We start from the raw sequence: 19,740 nt of genomic DNA, 5'->3' as shown, positions 1-19,740 counted from the left end.
CTGCTATCTTGGGAAAGTATCTGAATTAGGTGAAGGAAAATCTCAGGAACCAGAGCTTAAATAATCTCATGGAAAGGTGTATACCTACCTCCACTCCTTCTCCCTCTAGACAGTACTGACCTTTCTGACCTTTAAAAACCCTTGTGTTTTAAAATTGAAACCTTGCGAAAATAGATCTTCGGCCATCCCTGGTTTGACCTTAGCTTGGTAATACGGAACCCAGAGATCAAATCGTGCAGCAGCAGCAATGCACTGCAGGACCGACGCAGGGACCTTAGTAGTCAAGAAGCGTCGTTAGTCTGATACAATACAATACAATACGATCTTCGGCTTAAATAAATCACGAGAAAAGTATTTTCAGCTTCACAACTTTGCTCAATCCCAATTTATGAGGTTTCAAAGACTTGCAAATATATATCTTAAATTTGGAAAAACCGCATTGATATTTCCTAAAATTCTACTCAAATAACAACAATTGCATTTTCAAAACCGAAACCAGAGAAAAAGAAACATGAAGCTGAAAATTAAGGCATAATGTTGTTTTGTCAAAATTCGAATAGGCATCGACCTATCAAATAGGCAAATTTCTAAGGCTTGTAAATCAGAAGAGGGTTGATGTAGTATAGCTGGTAATATATTCGTAGAATATGTTTTTGGCCCTGGATTCTTTACTGAAAGTTTCATTTGACTAACTCGAAGTACTTTTCCAGATAGCAAGAAGCTGCTAAACTAGAATTTTGCTGCCTACGGCTATATTAAAGAAATGGGAATTAAAATGGCAACAACATTAACTATTGAATCAGAAAATAACACTAAATAAGGAATAAAATAGTATATTTGTTTCTTTTTCTTTCTGATTTTTATCCTACGCCTTTAGGTTTCCCTAATGAAGTCGGTCCATTTCCTGATGCTGATCAATATATTTCGGTGAAACACTTAGTTTTTTGAATTTTGCAAATTTTTTTGAATTTTGCAAAAGTTTTGAATTTTGCAAATTTGAATTTACGCTAAGTGAACACTGGAGATGTTGGTATGTTCTGAAATGAGACTGTAATCTTACATTAATATTAACCGAGGTCAAAAGCTTAGAAACCCTTCAAAAAAAAAAAACTTACCTCTTTCTGTCTCTGGTCATACATCATTTTTTCTACCATCGATCTAGTTTCAGAATCTAAATCGGAGAGCTTCGAATTTTCTGGTTGGACCTTTTTTGTGTTGATTTCGGGGTCCGTTGTAACCAGTCGTGTCCACCATTCCATTTTATTGACCTTAAAAAAACATATAAAAAAAAAATGGGTCTAACTTCAATTCAAAATCACAGGAATTTTTTTTTACTTAAATTTACCACAAATGACTATGAGCCCAATCGAATAACTGGAGCCATCTCCGAAGTTGAAAAATGCCTCCTTTTTTATTTTCATTTGCTTTAAAGAATACTTGCTATCACTTCCCACATCTATAAATGTACTCCGTAATGACATGACTACAAACTGCAAATACTGAAAAAATTTTCTGCTGTGAAAGTGTCTTAAGTTTGAACATCCAAGATGGCCAAACGTTGTGAAACTATCAATTTCCGAGAGACATCACCTACACCTCCTAGTTTAATTTGCTTGTTTTTTGGTAAAATTTCCATAGCTTTCCCTACAATCCCACTTAAAAAGTCTGCCTTTGAAATTATTGCAGTCCTTTCCCCCTTAATTTTAAGAACCTCAAAAAAAAATCACTGTTTCGCGATTTTTATTTAGAGAACTAAAATTATCTGAAAATCTAGGTCTAGAAGGGTTTTACCTTCCCATTTCATATCATATTCTCCAATAGGACATGGGACGAAAGGAAAATAGGACGTGACCTCAGGATAAAGTTAATCTAAATAATCTATATAAACGGGTATAGGACAAAACCTTGCTTAGCACCCTATTTCCCACAAAACCAACTACTATAATCAATTTCTACCTTAACCAGAGGGATATTATTCTAGTACAGACCAGTAATAACTTTAATGCACTTATCTGGAATACTACACAAGAAAAGAACCTTAATTATAGCTATCCTATCCGGTGATCCCATTTCAATTCCTAATCTATAAAACTGAGAACTAACTTTTCAATAATTCGGAGCCTTTACATTTATTTACCATTAAAGTAAAAACTTGGTCGACGCATCCTCCCCTATTCACAGACTTTTCTTCTCTTAAAACTTAATTTACAATGTCTCTTAGTATAAAAAGTATCATCATGCTCAATAATGCTATCGCCTAAGTAATGCTAATAGCCTGGTTTTTGTAGGAATAAATTAATTTTAGACTTAGATATACTGTGTTCTTAGAGTTAGAGGTGCTGTAGAAACAGTTTTAAAAGAAGAACAGTGGGGTTTTCGGAAGGGCAGAGAGTGCATCGATCAAATTTTCACTCTTAGATTAATATTTGAGAAGTGTCTGAGTCATCAAACCCTTTTAGTGCTCAGTTTTATATATTATGAGCAAGCATTTGATTCAACTGATGCAATATCTTTTGCAAAAGTTTTATCCTTTTTTGGTATATGGTTTGGTAATACTGGTATACTAGTATATGTAATACTAGTATAATTGGTAAAATACATTATATGGTTTGGTATATACTTAAAGAATTCAAGATAATGCCTCTATAAATACCACATTAATGCTTTTTGTCTATCTTATAAGAGTGTTTGATTAAAGTTTTCCTAAAACTACTAGATACTCCCGAGGAACTTTTTTCAAATACCATATTTATAATATTTGATTACTTATCTCTAACGGTATAACCATCATACATAAAACTCATTTACTGCGTTATCAGCACCTGAGGCCTTATCTCAATCCCTTCACTTCCAAATTGTCCTAACATTTAATATTGCATAGTAAAAATGGAAGTTCAGTTTACAAACACGTCAATTTAAATGTTAGCATCAAAAATTGGAGGATCTGTAAGGAATTTCTCTTATTATGTATAAGTATTTCCATGATCCAAGGCATGTTATGCATTATGAACTTATATTACCTGCATTTTTTCTTTCCGTGTATTTCTTTGTATATATTTCCTTTTTTTACTTTTCAGACTAAAGAAGGCCAATTTTGTCAGATCTAACACATTCATAAATTTGATATATGTCATAGTTAAAGAGTTTCAACTGGGTTATTAACAAACTTTTAACAGTTTTATTGAATTTAATCCAACTCCATAAAAAAAATCAGTCTCTACCCCACGAAATACATATCGGGAGCAAAGCAGAAAGTTCTCTACCCCACGAAATACATATCGGGAGCAAAGCAGCAAATTCTCTACCCCACGAAATACATATCGGGAGCAAAGCAGCGAGTTCTCTACCCCACGAAATACATATCGGGAGGAAAGCAGTAAGTTCTCTACCCCACGAAATACGTATCGGGAGCAAAGCAGTAAGTTCTCCACCCCACGAAATACATATCGGGAGCAGAGCAGTAAGTTCTCTACCCCACGAAATACATATCGGGAGTAAAACAGTAAGTTCTCTACCCCACGAAATACACATCGGGAGCAAAACAGTAAGTTCTCTACCCCACGAAATACATATCGGGAGCAAAACAGTAAGTTCTCTACCCCACGGAATACATATCTGGATCAAAACAGTAAGTTCTCTACCCCAAGAAATACATATCGGGAGCAAAACACTAAGTTCTCTACCCCACGAAATACATATCGGGAGCAAAACAGTAAGTTCTCTACCCCACGGAATACATATCGGGAGCAAAACAGTAAGTTCTCTACCCCACGAAATACATATCGGGAGCAAAGCAGTAAGTTCTCTACCCCACGAAATACATATCGTGAGCAAAACAGAAGAGAGGAGCATGTATATGACTCAAAAGACAATGAGTATATAAATGAGCTCAGAAGGAAGAGAGCAAGAAACTACATCGATAATAATAATGAAGAGAAAAAAATTCGCTATATCGCTTATCAAGATGAACCAAGAGTGAAGGAAAGGAGATTCTGACAAAGTTGATAATGTGCTTGTTTTTATTTTTTTTTACAAACCAAATTACGATCACAAAACCCGTTCAGATTTGAATCCAATGATTCTTATGACAAAAGAAAACAGATATAAAACAGAGGCAAGTAAATGTGGAGATAAAAGGCAAGAGACAGAAGTGTCAGAGAAATTCAACATTAATAGGGGGCGGCATGATAATTTAACAGAAACTGACCTTATATTCAAGAAAAAGCTAGTAGAGACCGGAACAAAATATAGCGTACTAATTGAACAGGTGAACTGCTAAATTCTTCCGAAGGTCGCTGAAGAATTATGGGATTGTATATCCACAAAAAAAACAGAAGTTGAATCAGAAAACAGAAGCTGAAAGTCGACTAATGATTTTTGCCGTTTTTGATCGCAATTGTTTTGTCACCCACTGGAAAATTGTAAAAAACAAAAACCTTTGAAATGGGGCGCTTTGTCAGAAGTATAGTTGACGCAAAAATAGTTTGGTAAGGCAAATATGCGAATGCGGGCTACTTCTTAATCTCCTGCCATTACCTAAATAACGACGACATTGCCTTTCCATCCTAAAAACAAACAACAGGTAAAACAATATGGAAATGACATTCAAACTTACTCAAAACTCAAATGAAACTCAAAATTTAAATTCATTTGTTTTTGAATAAGTTTGAATGTCTTAAAAAAAAATCCCTCTAGTTTTCCCTGTTGTTGGGGTTTATCCTGCTAGTACCATATAATTCCTCTGTTTCTAGGCTGTTTTTATAAATTTGAACTTGGATTTAATGTACAATATGCCCTCTGAGAGGAAGGAGCCTAACAGAAAATTTCAGATATTATGAGCTTATATATCCTGTATTTTTTTTCTGTATTATTTTGTATATATTTCCTTTTTTCCTTTTCAGACAAAAGAAGGCCAAGCTTGCTAGATCTAAAACTTTTATAGGTTTTATGAATAGTATGTTTGAAGAGTTTCATCTAGGTTATTAACTAAGCTTGTAATAATTTTACTGAAATTAATTCAACTTTATAAAAGTAAAAATAAAAATGGGTCTTAAAAAACAAATATGGAAAGCCAACAAATGATTTTTACCGTTTTTTCCGTAATTATGTTGTCTTACCCATAGAAAACCATAAGAAATAAAATCCTTGAAATGTGGTTCTTTCCGAATTACAGTTGACACGAATATAGTTTGGCAAGGCACATGCACGAAAGCGGGCTACTCCTTAATCTCCTGGCAGTACCTATATAACAACGAAGACCCCACTGCCTTTTTGTCATAAACACTAACAGGTAAAATACTAGGGATAATTTTAATGCATTAAAACTTACTCAAAACTCAAATGAAACTCAAATTCCTATTAGTTTCGAGCAAGTTGCAATGTCTTTAAAAGATTCCCTATAATTCTACCTGTTGTTTGTGTTTATCTTGCTAGTACAATATAATTCCTCTGTATTTTGGCTGTTTTGATGAATTTAAACTTGGATTTAATGTCCAATATGCCTTCTCAGAGGAAGGAACCTAACAGAAAAGTTAAGTGAAAAAAAAAACAATAGCTAATCTAAAGCTAAAAATTGCGTACACTTAAAACGGAAAGCAGCGTTAAAATTTCCATAAGACAAAAGCAGAAGGCGTAATATATTTTTTTCTGTAAGTATATGACCAGTCCATACTAATTGTCATCACTTTAATTTATTTATTTTATTTTAAAGTTGAAACAGGGATAGAAGTTACGTTAGTTGTGCATGGCCAGTCATTAATGTCTATACTACCATTTCCAGCTGTTTTTAAGGGAGCAAGTTATGATGGGCTGATAACTGTCATGCCTAGACATTGATGTCTAGGTAAGCATACATGTGAATTCGACTTAAGTTAATTACCTACTTCATGGTCTCCATACACACAACATTAGAGACTAGAATTTCCTCTAAACCAATGTTCGCAGGTTACACAAGGGGTGAGCAAATATATAACTTGAATCAAAAGAAGTATTTCTGGCATTCAAAGATGGCAAATGAAAACCATAGATTACATATATCCTACGTTGGCTAGGAGGATTAAAAATGTGTTTGGTAACGACATAAATTTTACAGCAGATTAGAAATTAACTTTGTTTTCTTTTTTTTACTATTATGAACAAGAGGCTCTTAGCATAACAGCTTTAGGTATTAAAGATACGCCAAACAACATCGATGCCGAAAGATTAAATTTTTAGGAACTTCTATAAGTCAGATAATGAGATATAATGCAAGTAAAAAAAAATTAACACTTCTATGTACCTTCAGATATAAATAAGATACGCATAAAAAGATTGAACACATTGATCAAACGTACTGAGCTTACAAATATTGGTTATATACATTTGACAAAAATGTCAAATAATATCTTTTCAATTATCACTACCTGGTGTTTTTATATTATCCTTAATTACCTACCTTTTCCATACTAACAAAGATTGTTTTTCTATCTTCTAACACCCACGTCGAATCTTCAACTTTTACTTCGTTACACAAGTCCCCATCTATAATTGGCGGCTGTCCTCGTATCCCCACCTAAACGAACAAAACAGACATGTTTACACATTCAATCATAATCAAAGAAACACTTCCAACCGAAAAATTATATCTCTACGGTGCGCCATCCAATCGCAAAATTGGAATGTGGAGAGAGGGGAAGGGTAATAATGCTAAGATTGAAGTTTTTGGGGTTCTGTCAAAAAATTGATCTTTATTTAGAGTGAATGAGTGGTGCTTATTGTCACTGAGTTCTCCACTGAAATGGTCCGTAAGGAATTCCTAGAGAGCCAAAATTACCCATAAGAACATATCTCCCTAGCCCCTCCCAACCCCCTTCCCATTCCCTGTAATTTCCAAAATTCTGGATTAAATTGTCTAACCTCCTGTCCTGCAATATTTTACATTGAATGGGAAAAATTTGAGCTGCTAAACTTTAATTTACGAAAAAGCATCGAATTATTGTTTCAAATAAACAATTTTTCTATGGTCAATAATCGCCATAAACAATATCAACCAGAGACATTAAAATTTCCCAAACAGTAAAAAAGTTTTTAATAAATGCAAAAGACCAGGAATTGCCCTCACACCATCCAAAAAGACATACATATATGAGTGAACAGACAATCTAACACAGAAAAAATAATACGATAAAACTCTGAAAAAAGTTAAAAAACATTTAACGCAAATACTGTCAGAACATTTAAAAAATAGCGTCGAAATGATCAAATCCCCTTTGAAAAGTTCAGCTCACCCAGAGTGAAGATTTTTTAGTTAATTTCCGATGAGATTTGTAGAGCCCATTTTGGCAGGAAAGGAGAGGGGATGCTACCATTATCTGGTAGCATCTATTAACGCAATAAACCTATGATATAAATCTATTATCATATTATTTTCTGTTATCTGATATCATCTATTCAAGTAATAAATCTATGATAAAAAAATAACAGCTGAACGAGGATTCGTGAAAGTATCCCTTGACATTAGGGGGAACTTAGATGCAGTTTTCTTGTATTTACCCACAATTACTGCTTAAGCCTCGATCTAAAAATTACTTACTTTTAAGCAAAAACAATATTTTTATGTATTTTTACGTACTTAGTTTAAAAACGAAATTCTGAGCACCTGATGGAATTATACATGTAAATACTTTAAAGAAAAACGTCTTTTTATGTTTGAAATTATCTTCTATTCTTCTTTGTATGAAAAAAGAAACAAAAAACAAGCACAAAAGTACCGTAATTGAACAAAAAGGAAAGAAAAAGAAAATTAAAGAAGAAATAAATACAGTTACAAATAAAACGAATTTCAAAGACGCTACTTTACCTTAATATGCTTCTTCGCAATATCAACAACAATATCACGTGACTTTGGAATGAAATTCACATTTAAAGGAACTCGAAGCTCGATTTCTTGTAGAGTTTGAGTCCACCTAGAACACACAATTTAGAAAGAAAAGAAAACCAAGGGATAAATTCAAGCAAATGAGATGCATTATTCAGAAATTTAAAAGACGAGAATTGATTAGATAATTACTTGCAAGACAGTTCGTAGAAAGCTAAGGTCAGCCAACGTTGTTTTTAAAAGTTTTCAAAAATATAAGCTTTCTGTTTGACAGATAGAGAAAAAGAGAAAGAATATCAACAAAAATGTCAGTTTTGTGCAAATAATTATAATAATAATTTTTAATCCTGAGCACTGGAGTCTTCCACAGAAATTACTTTCCCTTTTTAAAAGTCCTAGAACGAAAATAATAGATACTTTCAAGTATTTTGATAGCGTTATTTTCAATTTTTATAGGAAAAAACACTGATTGAAAGAAATGATACGTAAGATGAAAAAACGCAAGAGATACATTTGTAACATCTTTAAGATCCCCCCCCCCAAACAACAACAAAATTAGCAATGAGCCTAATATTCTGTAGCATGCAAAAAACAATAGTATATTTTTTAACTTTCTAAGATTTTTTACCTCCTTAGAAAAAATTCTGCTCTGAAGTACATTCGCCACTCTAAAAATGCTTCGAATGTTTACGTTGACTCACCTGCTAAGGGAACCAGGTACAACAAAATACCATTTAAATCAGGAGCTTTTAACCAGATTAGGATGTGAGAGAATAAAAATGTAAGAGCCTTTGAAAGCTTTTTTCAATCCAATTACCAACGACTTTGAAGCTCAACTCAATTAGTTTCTTTTTAATATAATTAAAAGTATTGGAATATCTAAAAGAAAACTAAAACTTAATGAAATAGGAATATCAATGATAAAAAATTTGAAGTATTTTCATAAAATATTCTCAGTCCTTACTCCCCCTTCACGTGGACACATTCAGGAATATGCTCCAGCTTATAATGTGTAAATCGTAAAAGCAAGGATTAACGGCAGATTAACTTTTTGAATTAAAATACTACTTCTGAAACAGTTTTCAGCACTACATCTAGGAGAGGACTTTGGAAGGAGGGGAGGTCCTACACCCAAGATTCTTAAGATAATTTGACAATCACAGGTAGTGCATACTGAATGCAAACCGAATGCACCTGACATCACAGATAATAAATGCACTTGTTCCACACAACACATTACAGAGCGATCGATTTTTTTCCGATTTCTTTCAGTTGTGTAAGGTAACCTAAAACTAACAGCTTTTATTTTTCTGCTAAAATAAAAGGTATAAAGATGATTTTTGCTGTACCAGACTATTGGGTGACTCAATCCCATTTCACGACAAAAAGAGAAAGCCATGGAAGGTAAGAAAAAAATAAGGTTGCTTGGATAGTCGGTTTCGTTTTATCAACAGTTTATTGTTTTCTTCTTATAAATTTTTGTCACCTTATTCTTCATCCTCCAGTTGTTTCTAATCTCCCCGATTCAGAAATTCCCGTACAAAAAGAAAATACGGAAAAGAAAGATAAGTGATTATTTGATAGGTCGCTATTGTCTTCATTTTTTGTTTCAACTTCTATTCATCTTTTCGTCTTTGTTGGTCAGTTTTAAGAGTTTTATTTATTCATCAATAAATTTGCAACAGCCACTTCAGCTTAGTCTTTTCCGTAAGGCTCTATGCCAGGAAAAAACAGGGGGTGAGTTTTATCATCCAGTTTTCATCCTCGACGTGTTTCTGGTTTCTTCTATCAATTTTCCACTTCCTAAATTTTCATTCATCCATTATCGAATCGTTTTGGTTCTATGGATTCAGTGTCCCCCCAAAAAAAAGAGATAAGAAAGAAATTTTGTTAAGACGAAATTGCTTCTTTAGTCAGTTTTATCATCTAATTTTCACCCTCAACCTGTTTCTGACTCCTTGGATCAATTTTCATTTTCCTACATTTTCATTCTTCAATTGTTTTGGTTCTATGGATTCAGTGTCGCCCCAAAAAAAAAGAGTTAAAAAAGAAATTTCTAAAAACGAATTTGATTTCTTCATTAGGCTTGTCTTTGGTATCTCTCTCTTTATGATTTCTTTTAGTTTTATGCTTTATCTATTCATTTATTTGAAAACGAATTATACACAGAAGGAAAAAGACGGAGCACAAACAAAGAAAAAGAAAACACTAAATACAAAGTAAACACTTAAGAACGCAACAAATACTTTGATAAACTAAAGGACCGGTGTCAAGATGAAAGATCAGGTTGGAATGAAACTTAAAAAAATAACTAAAAATCTGTTTGGAATCACATTGTTAGGGACAGAAAGCAAAGACAGGAGCTTTGAAATGGGTAGGTTATTGAAGGAGAGTCTGCTAGTAGGTTGACCTTACTTGGCTTGATGTTGGAACGGGGTTTAAAATGGGTATTAGTCACGTAGAAGTAATACATTATTGTTTAAAAGTGTTTTTGTTTCATTGGAATTTTATCAATGCTGGTTGTATTAGATTAGTGTTGTTAAACCAAGATTGCAAACTTTGCATGGTCAGCCCTTATATTATATATTGTGCAAAACATTATATATTATATTACATTATATATATTATATTATATATTGTGCAAAACATGTAATTTAAGACAAAGAAAAAACGAAGATATTATCAAGACAATTCACTTTTCCAACCTCAATACATTCGAAAAAGAAGGAAGCGCTTAAACTATATGTTTGTCTGTTGTCTACAACTATGTTGTCTGGTTTGATCAACGGTTTCGACAGTTGAAGTAAAGGCTGGCAAAATTATAGTGGAGGTTTAAAAGTGGAAATTTCCTCAGAAGGGATACTCAATCAAATATTTACCAGTACGTCGAAAGCTCTTCAGAAAATGGTTCAACCACGTATTTTTCTCAAAAAGAGATAAAGTTGAAACCTTACCATTTTGTTAATCTCCAAAATGAATTTCACATCTATCTGCAACCCCATTAAAAACCAAATCCTTGAAAAGGTTTTTAGATTAATTTTGGTCTTTATTCTCATGATTTCGTTTGAAATGTCTAGACTAAAATTTATGTTTTAGAGGATTATATTTTCATTCACCATTTTGAAGAATTAAACTGTCAAGGTTGTTTCGTTGAAAAAAGTAGCCTAAATGAACACTCATGATAATAAGTTATGATTTTTAGTTTTCAAGCCCTCCCTGAGGGAGCTTGGGAGGATGAATCTGGGAAAAAGAGAACGGCAATTTAATCGTATTAATTCGTGACAAACGATGCATAAGATAGATCAATTCCACATTTGGTGTGAGCTAATTTTTGTGTTTTTGTTGTTGTTTTTTTTTTTATCGCCTTTCGTCTTAGAAAGTATAGTGCTCTTTTTTTTCTTAATGCTCCGTCATTTTCGTTTCGTATGAAGACGGGTTTACAAAAAATAATAATATAAGCTGTTTTGTATGCTTTAGTAAAGAGCTAATAGGAAGAGCAAGGTAGGTTATACAATCCAATGCATTGATCCTATTAATTGCAAGAGAAGTTCCTTCTAGTGGAGCTTGCTTCAAGGATACAACTTCAAATTTCTGGCATTACATTCAAGTTCAAGCTTCGCATACTCACATTGTAGTATCGCGAAGACCAGGCACATTAGTGCTGGATAGTGCGACTCAGATTTAGAACATCATAAGCATAGCTGACTATCGGTAAATTAGGATCCGACAAGGACAAATGAAGAGAGGGCAGCACGTTCTCTACCCCAATAAGAATGTTAGAGGTACTGTTTTCTCCTCAACTGTTTATTGTTAAAAAACCTTTCAATGTCGTTCCAAATCCAAAAGTTCAAAGCCTCCACCCCCCTAAAAACGCTGCAAAAAACAAGGGGAAATGTAGCAATGTGGAAAGCCACAACCATTTTCTTCATTAGGCACAATTTTTGTTTTTCGTTTCCTTCGATAGTATTGTCTATCAACAAGTTCTTCATTACCCAGTTTTTCCCCCATAAATTTAGTACCGCTTTCTCTATAAAAAAAAAAAACAACAAAATAATAAACGAACCGGTAATTTGGCAAGTCACAACCGTTTCCTTCATTAGGTTTCAGCTTTCCTTTATCTTTTTCATCTTCTTCTTCTTCCTCTTCTTTTGTATTATCTTCCTTACTGTCGACAGTCTCCTTTTGCTTCTTACTATCTTCAATTTCTTTTTCCAGTTTTGCAGCTTCTTCGTCAGTTAATTCTAATTCATAAGAACAATATGAATACAATAATGCAATGTCAGTAAACTTACATTAACATAAAAAAACATTTTCGATGTTATTAAAGTCGAGCTCAGATGAGACCGACTCTTGTAATTGAAACGATGTAATGCTACAAGCAGTTGCGTAATTTCGTCAAATCCGGGGGGGGGGAAGTTGGAGGCAATTTTCTCAAATCAAGTGAAAATGATAGTAAAACTGAAAAATGAGCCCTTTGGTACCATGAAAGTACTATACAGTACTATATTGATACTTAATAGTACTATAAAGGTAAATATATACGAAAGAAAACTTATCCGTTTCTGTTGATGCTTATATTATGCAGGCTTATCTTAGTTTTGACAAGATTTTTGAAGAAACGAAATTTCAACTGGGGGCAACTTGGGTCGGGGGACCGAGGTATGGGAGGGGCAGTTGCCCCCCTTCCCCATAGCAAATTACAACCCTGACTACAAGACATAAGTGTTTACAGGAGACTGAAAAACCAAAAAATCAGCTGTTTCTTCTCTCTTGCGACCAACGAATTGGACTTTTATGCATCCAAATTTTACACACGACAGATTAAAAACAAACAACGGATAAAAACGTATCCATGACAACCCTCTTGGGAGAATACAAAATTTCATTTTTGACCATATTAGAGGCTTAAACCTTATTTAGAGTGTTTTACAAAAATACTGAATTTGCCTTCTGAATTTTCGTCAAGATTCTGCATACGTTTTTGGGTATGTCTGCCATTTTTTAACATATGTGAACCATTTCGAAACATATCTTTGTTTTTGAGGAGATATTAATCCCCCCTTCCGCGAGCTATACCATTGCATCAGCTGCCAGTTCTTTGGAGATTAGAAAAACCCTAATTAAACTACTGCATAAGAAAGGTAATAAGAGTGAGTGTCGTAATTATCAAGGTATTAGCTTGGTCTCTGTAGGTAACAACTTACTTTATTTAAAAAAATACTTTATTACGTTTTAGACTAGGTAGAGGACGTGTTGACTAAATTTTCACTCTTAGGTTAATAATTGAGAAGTGTCTGAGTTATCAAACACCTTTGGTCCTCAGTTTTATAGATTATGAGCAAGCGTTTGATTCTGTTGATCGAAGAGCTTTGGCGGAGGTCTTATCCTTGTATGGTTGGTATACCAGACAAATATATTTGAGTGATTAGGGCTATGTACGGGGATAAACTGGTGCAATAAAGGTGGGAAATGAGGTTAGCAGCTGGTTTCATTTTAACCAGAAGTTAAGCAGGGTTGCGTTCCATCCCCCTTTATATGGATCAATTTGATGGAATTAGTCTTAAGGAGCACTGGAAAGGCAATGGGAGAACATGGAATCAAATTGGAAGAAAAATAGGAGGATAAGGCTGCAAACCAAGATTAGAATATTGGAAGCTTCAGTGATGACAGTGGTCAAATATAGTTCTGAAGCATGGGCACTTCGAAAAGTAGATGAAGATTTGTTAGATGTTTTCTAAAGGAACTGCCTACGGATTGTCCCGGGTACTCAGCAAATTGACCGTATTTCAAACAGTAAGCTGTACGAAAAGCGTGACTCAATCCTCCTTTATAGGACTATAATGAGATAAAGGTTGAGATAGCAAGGGTTCGTTCTGCAGATGAAGGATGAGAGATTGCTGAAGATTGTCCCTTTCGGCCAACTGCCTAGGGCTAAACAGAAAGCAGTTCGTCCAAGGTTGGGGTGGGAGGATGTCCTAAAGAAAGATTCAAGGGAAATACGAAATTCTTGGAAGGGTCTAAAGAGAGAGGCTTTTAACAGATTGGGATGGAGAAAGAGCGTGCGTAGCTGTCATGGCCTCAGGTGGCTTGGTACTATTGGTGATTTGTTAGTAGTAGTAGTAGCATAATAGATATAACTATTGAGATTATGATTAGAGAGACCTGTATTCGTAGTTTCCTCCCCATTCATTTCTTTCGATGTCTGAAATAGGTCCCCCTCCTTCAATTAGATACATCCTAGTCTGCTCCTAGTTAATACCCCTCCAGTTGTTTTATGACAATTAAGGAAACGCATTAATTGTCCTCAATGTTAAATTCAGAATCAAACAGTTGAAGAACTACAAGAACTTGAAATTTTTTAGAACCTCCCGTTTCAAGTTACGCTGCTATGTCACGGAATCAAAATCTCAGTATTTATAAACACCTGACTATGGCAAGGGCTCTAGAAATATTCACTCTTTGCTATACCAAGGTTTCATGAAATAGAGAGGTCCTTAAATCCCAAGCTCCTACCTATAATTTAACCTGGTATCTGTTTGAAAGGCAATTGTCTATTCAACGGATGCGCTACAAGAACTAGTGCTGAATAAAATTCCACCCTGTAAGCACAAGGAAATCTTGCAAACTATTTGTGTTCGAACTTGTTTGTTTAATTTTGAAAATCGCACTTGATTTCTAAACAGGAAAATTGAAATCCTTAACCACATGAGAAAAGAAAAGTTCCGACATTACGATTGATGCAACAAAGAATTGACGCAAATTAATTCAAAGTCAGCGGAATGCCACCGCATCATCCGGCGGTGGCGCACCGGCAGCGGTCGACCAGGCGTCTAGTCAGCGGCATTCGATGCATGTGCCGGCGCGGAGCCATGTTCTACCTTAAAAACTAAAGGGAAAAAAACATGAAAAAATACCTTAAACGCTAAAGGAAGAGAAAAAACATGAAAAAAATACCTTTGTGTATTAATCAACAAAAATAAGCGGAGGCAAAGTTATTAATTACTTAGTTGGAATCAATTACACATTTTTTGGGGGGAGAGGGTCATTAAACTCTTCTTCTGATTATACATAAAAGACCGCAGTGTTTTTCGACTTTTAAATTGCAATTTATTTGCAGAACAAGAAAAAATTGAAAAAACTGCATTTTTCTCTATATAACAGGGTCTAAAGAAAGAAAATATAGATAGCTTAGAAGTTCTGCAAGTGTTTGAAAACATGCGGGCTAAGTAACATGTTCTTGCGAAAGTACTTACTCATGAAGATTATGTTATTTGTAAAGCCGTAATACGAGTTTGGAAAGAAATCCACTAAAGTCAGGTAACTCCCCCCCCCTCTTGTGTAATAAAATTGTGATTAAATCCCCAAAAAAGAATGAATTTACATCTCTATTTTTAAAGGATTGGATTATTCAATTCTCAATTACGCCGATGATGTTTCGGATTTAAGTAGAACCGTACCCCCTGTCTAAGATATTTTTTATGTGCCAAGTAGGGAATATGCCGAAATTTGTCTGAAGTTCGATCCGTCATAAACAGTGGTTTTAGGTTTCAGAAAACCGATAGGTAATATCGAATGCGTACAACTAGGAAATCATAATATTTGATTGTCTGCTTGCGTTAAGTACCTTTGTCTTCCAATAGGAGATAGCGTGAAATCGACGAGGGCACTTCTCATCACACATCTAAGGAGGGAAACTTGGAATACTGGCCCGTTGTAAAGTTTGCTAAGGCAAGCGGGTTCTTGCCCGTGTGTACAACACTATCGCCACGACTCGTGCCTCAACACTAAGTCCGGTTTGGAATGTTTTCAGCTACTGGTAAGAAAAGTATCCGGTCTATGTATTTCCGTTTCACCATTATGCCTCTGTAGGCTAAAAACAAATGCCTAGTCTCAGCTTTGGAGTTACCTGAGTAATTACTAGTCTTAAGCAGCGTCAGATCCACTCTCTATCGAAGCTGGAAAGGTCGAGCAGCCTCAATCCCTCTATATGTCCATAGATTATATTTTCATGTTATTCTTTTGTATGTTATTTGTATGTTATATTGTTCGCAATAGTATGGTCTTTTCTGTGCGCATATTCTTTTTTATTGTGGTAAAAAATCCCCATTAATTAATCATTCAAAAAGGTTAAAAAATGGAGTAAAAGAAAGAGAAGAAAGAAAACACGAAAATTCAAGAATGTTTTTTCCTTGAGATGAAGAAACGATGCATTACAATGAAAACCAGCTCGAGTCTTATCTTCAAATTTTATCGACTTGTTGCAATTTACCTTTGAACGGTTCAGAAGTAACCAAGATATACCAAATAACTTAGAATTTTTACTCCAAATAAAATTAGAAATATTTGCAATCAAACCAAAAAATTTTTTTCGAGTAGCAAATCAGCGTTAATTAATCATTCAAAAGGGTTAAAAATGGAGTAAAAGAAAGTGAGAAAGAAACACAAAAATTCAATAATGGTTTTTCCTTGAGATGAAGGAACAATGCACTAAAAATGAAAATAAGCCCTGAATCTTTTCTTCGAATTTTATCGACTTGTTGCAGTTTACCCTTGAACGGTTCGGATGTAACAAAGACATACCGAATAACTTCGAATCTTTACTCCAAAATAAAATTAGAAAATTTGGCAATCAAACTAAACCCCCACAAAAATATTCAATTTATCTAATAAGTAGCTCACATATTATCTAATCCATATTCTGAGCATTTGCAGTCACTTAAACAAATCAGTGTAAAAGAAAAAAGTCACCTTTTATTTTTGGTTCATCCTCATTCTTTTTAAGCAATTTCTCTTCTTCTTCCTTCTCTTTCTTCAATCTTTCCTTCCTTTTCCTCTCTCTTTCTTCGATTTCCTCAGCCTTTCTCTTCCTTTCTGCATCTGCCTTAGCTTCATATTTTTGAAACTTTTCCAAAACTAGTTTTTTAGCTTCTCCTTGTGTGCCACCGGTATAAAAGTCGGTCTTTCGGAGTAGAAAACTAAATATTGTTTCAAGAAGATCCTTCACGCCACCTTCGTGCTGCTGAGCAAGTGAAAGAAGAACCCCGTCAAACTGATCTTCTTTTGATGTCATTCTGAAAAATGCATCAGTAATAAACTTGGGCGTCATTTACTCCTGAATTCAATTATAACTAAATTTTGGCAACTTATTAGAAAAAAAAAACTACCGTGAAAGCCTCTAAAGCTAGCCAAGGTAATTTACAATTTAGGAGAGGTGATTATTAGGATCACTTTATTACAAAAGATACAAGCTTAAGTCAAGACAGTTCTCCGATTTCACGGGGGGCACTACCTCTCTCAAGTTCCCAAACGACATGCCTGTGTATGATGCCATAATCAGTGACCAATCTCGCCCAATTAAGCGGGAAGGGGAAAGTGAAATCCTAAAATGTTCCAGGGTTCTGCTAGCGATGGATAAAACAAAAAACGACACATAAGGGTTTCCAGCTCTTATTCTCAATTCCCGAAAATATGTTCTCTTAATCAAAACAAACATAAATAATATTCATTATAATTCCAGAATAAGCTTTAGATTTGAGCAGATATGTTTTTTTTCACTAGGGAGTTTTTTTTTAAACTCGTTTTTCTGTTTTCACTTACTAAGGAGACTTGGAGGGAGAGAATTTTCAGGTTTTCAGTATCGGCTTAAAGATTTTTGGCCATGGAGATTTCAAAAGTGTTTTATTTATGCTCTCCAGCCTATCCACTTCAGAAACGATACAAAAAGTCTTTTTTTTGGTACGATACACTCCCTTGGGACGGTGTTCAAGAAATATTCATAATTAGCATAAAGATGTAAACATTAGTTTTCGAATTATATCTTGGGAAGTTTTCAATGATGTTTTCAGCCCCTATTAGCGCTGGAGAAAGAGAAATAAAAAAAGACACGTGATCTTTTTAAGATCTTTCCAAAATTTTCTAATTTTGTTTTGGCATATTAACGTTTACTGTAAAGACAAACATAAATAACAATTGTTTTTCAAAAATCAAATACAACTAATTTTGTCTCATTAGGAAGTTTTTTTTGAAAAGGCACTTTTCAGTTTTCACTGACTAAAGGGGCTGGAAGAGGGAGTGTACAAATGAAGGAACTTCAACTTCCAGTTAAAGGTTTTTCAAAATGGATGCTATAATAGCACCCTTTTATGCTTCCCTGCTTTCAAACTTCAGAAGTGACACCAAGAAGTGCCATTTTGGTGCCGTGTGGCACTGTATGATGGCTCTACAAAGACGAATTTACAAAAGTACATATATATGACCAAAAGCTTTGAAATGAGACATTAAACATCTTGTAATGTTACGATAGCCTGCTATATAATAGATGAATAAACACGGAGATGACAGTAGCATTCATGTCCCCCTCATTTTCCTCGTTTTTCAATATAGGAGGCACAAAACCTCCAGCCAAGCCTACTAGAGAACAGACGATTTATGAATATACATGGAGCTGACAGTAGTATTCATGTCCCCCTCATTTTCCTCGTTTTTCAATATAGGAGGCACATTATCTCCAGCGAAGGGTTTTCGGCCATGCAGATGATAATGGTACTCTTTTTATGCTTTCCAGCTCTTCAGCTCCAAAAATGGCCATAAGAAGTAAATTTTTGGTGCCCTACGAAACTTTGGTGTTATCAAGATGAAGTTACGATCAAAAGTAATGAAATAACTCATTAAACGTCTCTACGGTGTTGCAGTAGCCTTCTACTTAGCAGATGATTTATGAATAAACACGGGCATCGCTGCAACATTCGCGGTCGTCTCGTTTTCCAAGTTTTTTTGTTTGGGGGGGCGGGAGGGTAAAGGCAAAAGAAGAGGGTTTTAGACCACGAAAAATCGATTTACTATCTTAGAATTTGCATTCCCCGGCATTTCGACCCTCTTTGGGCAAAAATTACTTTTCTGCAGCGCAAAATGGGAGAAAAGCCACTTTGGACTATCATCTTTTACCTAAAATATGTTACTTAAAAATACATTGCAATTTCCGTTGTAGGTGTCCGGTTAATCTACGACAACTGGTTCGATTCGGCCATACCTGGTTGAAAAAAAAGAAGAGAAAAAACAGTAGACACATCAGCGCTACCCACGCAAAAAAAAGTGATTTTCTTTGTTGTTCAAGGCGGGGACTTTAATTCTCCAGTGCACGGTTTTGACCATGGTGATCAAATACGGGACCCAGAGATCGAATCACGCTGCAGGAATGCACTGCAGGGCCGACGCAGGGACCTTAGTAGTCAAGAAGCGTCGTTAATTCTTAAATAAAAAAAACATGGTTATCACAATGGTGCATTTATATTTCAATTCATCACCATTTTAGTGATGTTTTGGGCTCTTATTCTGAACTCCAATAAATTTGCTTTCGCAGCAGGCCTAAACTTTTACTACCGAGATTAACCGGAATAATAGTTACCATTTCTGAATCAGCTATAGATGGTAATTTTTTTTCTCTAGACTATTTTTTTTAAAAGCTTTTTAAACATCCCGTTACTATGGGAAATGGTTCACAATTTACTGTTGTTGCTACAACCATAACTTTGTTCATTCAACAAATCTATGATAAACTTCCAAAAAGATTGGGTTGAGTTATAATGTAAAACAATTTACTACCCACAAGATGCAAATAGGAGCAAGTCCACACCTTATTCGTCGAGAGACCAGATATGGCATAAGTTTCCTTAAAGCATTTTTGGGGCACGTACCCTTCACCTTTCCAAAAAGGTCAAAAGTTGCAGTAGTTACAGAGGCGGAGGGGCAAAAATAATAATAGAGGAGTTCACGTTTCGTTGCTGCCCTCCCACCATATTAATTCTGTATCCGCGCCTAGACGCATAGACAAAACATGCGGGAAAATTTATTGTAATTGAAGGGTAAGGGAACAGTAAATGAAGGAG

The 19,740-nt window shown here is 34.8% G+C and overlaps 1 protein-coding gene across 2 annotated transcripts in view; it reads right to left on the bottom strand.

The window, feature by feature from the left end:
• LOC136024917 (nuclear migration protein nudC-like) overlaps nucleotides 1-19,740 on the bottom strand; it is a 54,890-nt gene that overhangs the window by 20,094 nt on the left and 15,056 nt on the right. For both annotated transcript variants that reach the window (XM_065700497.1, XM_065700496.1), the window contains exons 2-6: nucleotides 16,604-16,926; nucleotides 11,919-12,096; nucleotides 7,838-7,943; nucleotides 6,434-6,550; nucleotides 1,116-1,268 (exon numbers count right to left, since the gene is read on the bottom strand). In XM_065700497.1, coding sequence (XP_065556569.1) covers nucleotides 1,116-1,268; nucleotides 6,434-6,550; nucleotides 7,838-7,943; nucleotides 11,919-12,096; nucleotides 16,604-16,925 — 876 coding nt within the window. In that variant the 5' untranslated portion in view covers nucleotide 16,926. The remainder of the gene's footprint in view (nucleotides 1-1,115; nucleotides 1,269-6,433; nucleotides 6,551-7,837; nucleotides 7,944-11,918; nucleotides 12,097-16,603; nucleotides 16,927-19,740) is intronic.

The sequence above is a fragment of the Artemia franciscana genome, chromosome 3, assembly GCF_032884065.1.
Source record: "Artemia franciscana chromosome 3, ASM3288406v1, whole genome shotgun sequence".
Taxonomy (NCBI): domain Eukaryota; kingdom Metazoa; phylum Arthropoda; class Branchiopoda; order Anostraca; family Artemiidae; genus Artemia; species Artemia franciscana.
This window is presented reverse-complemented; position numbering and strand designations above follow the sequence as displayed.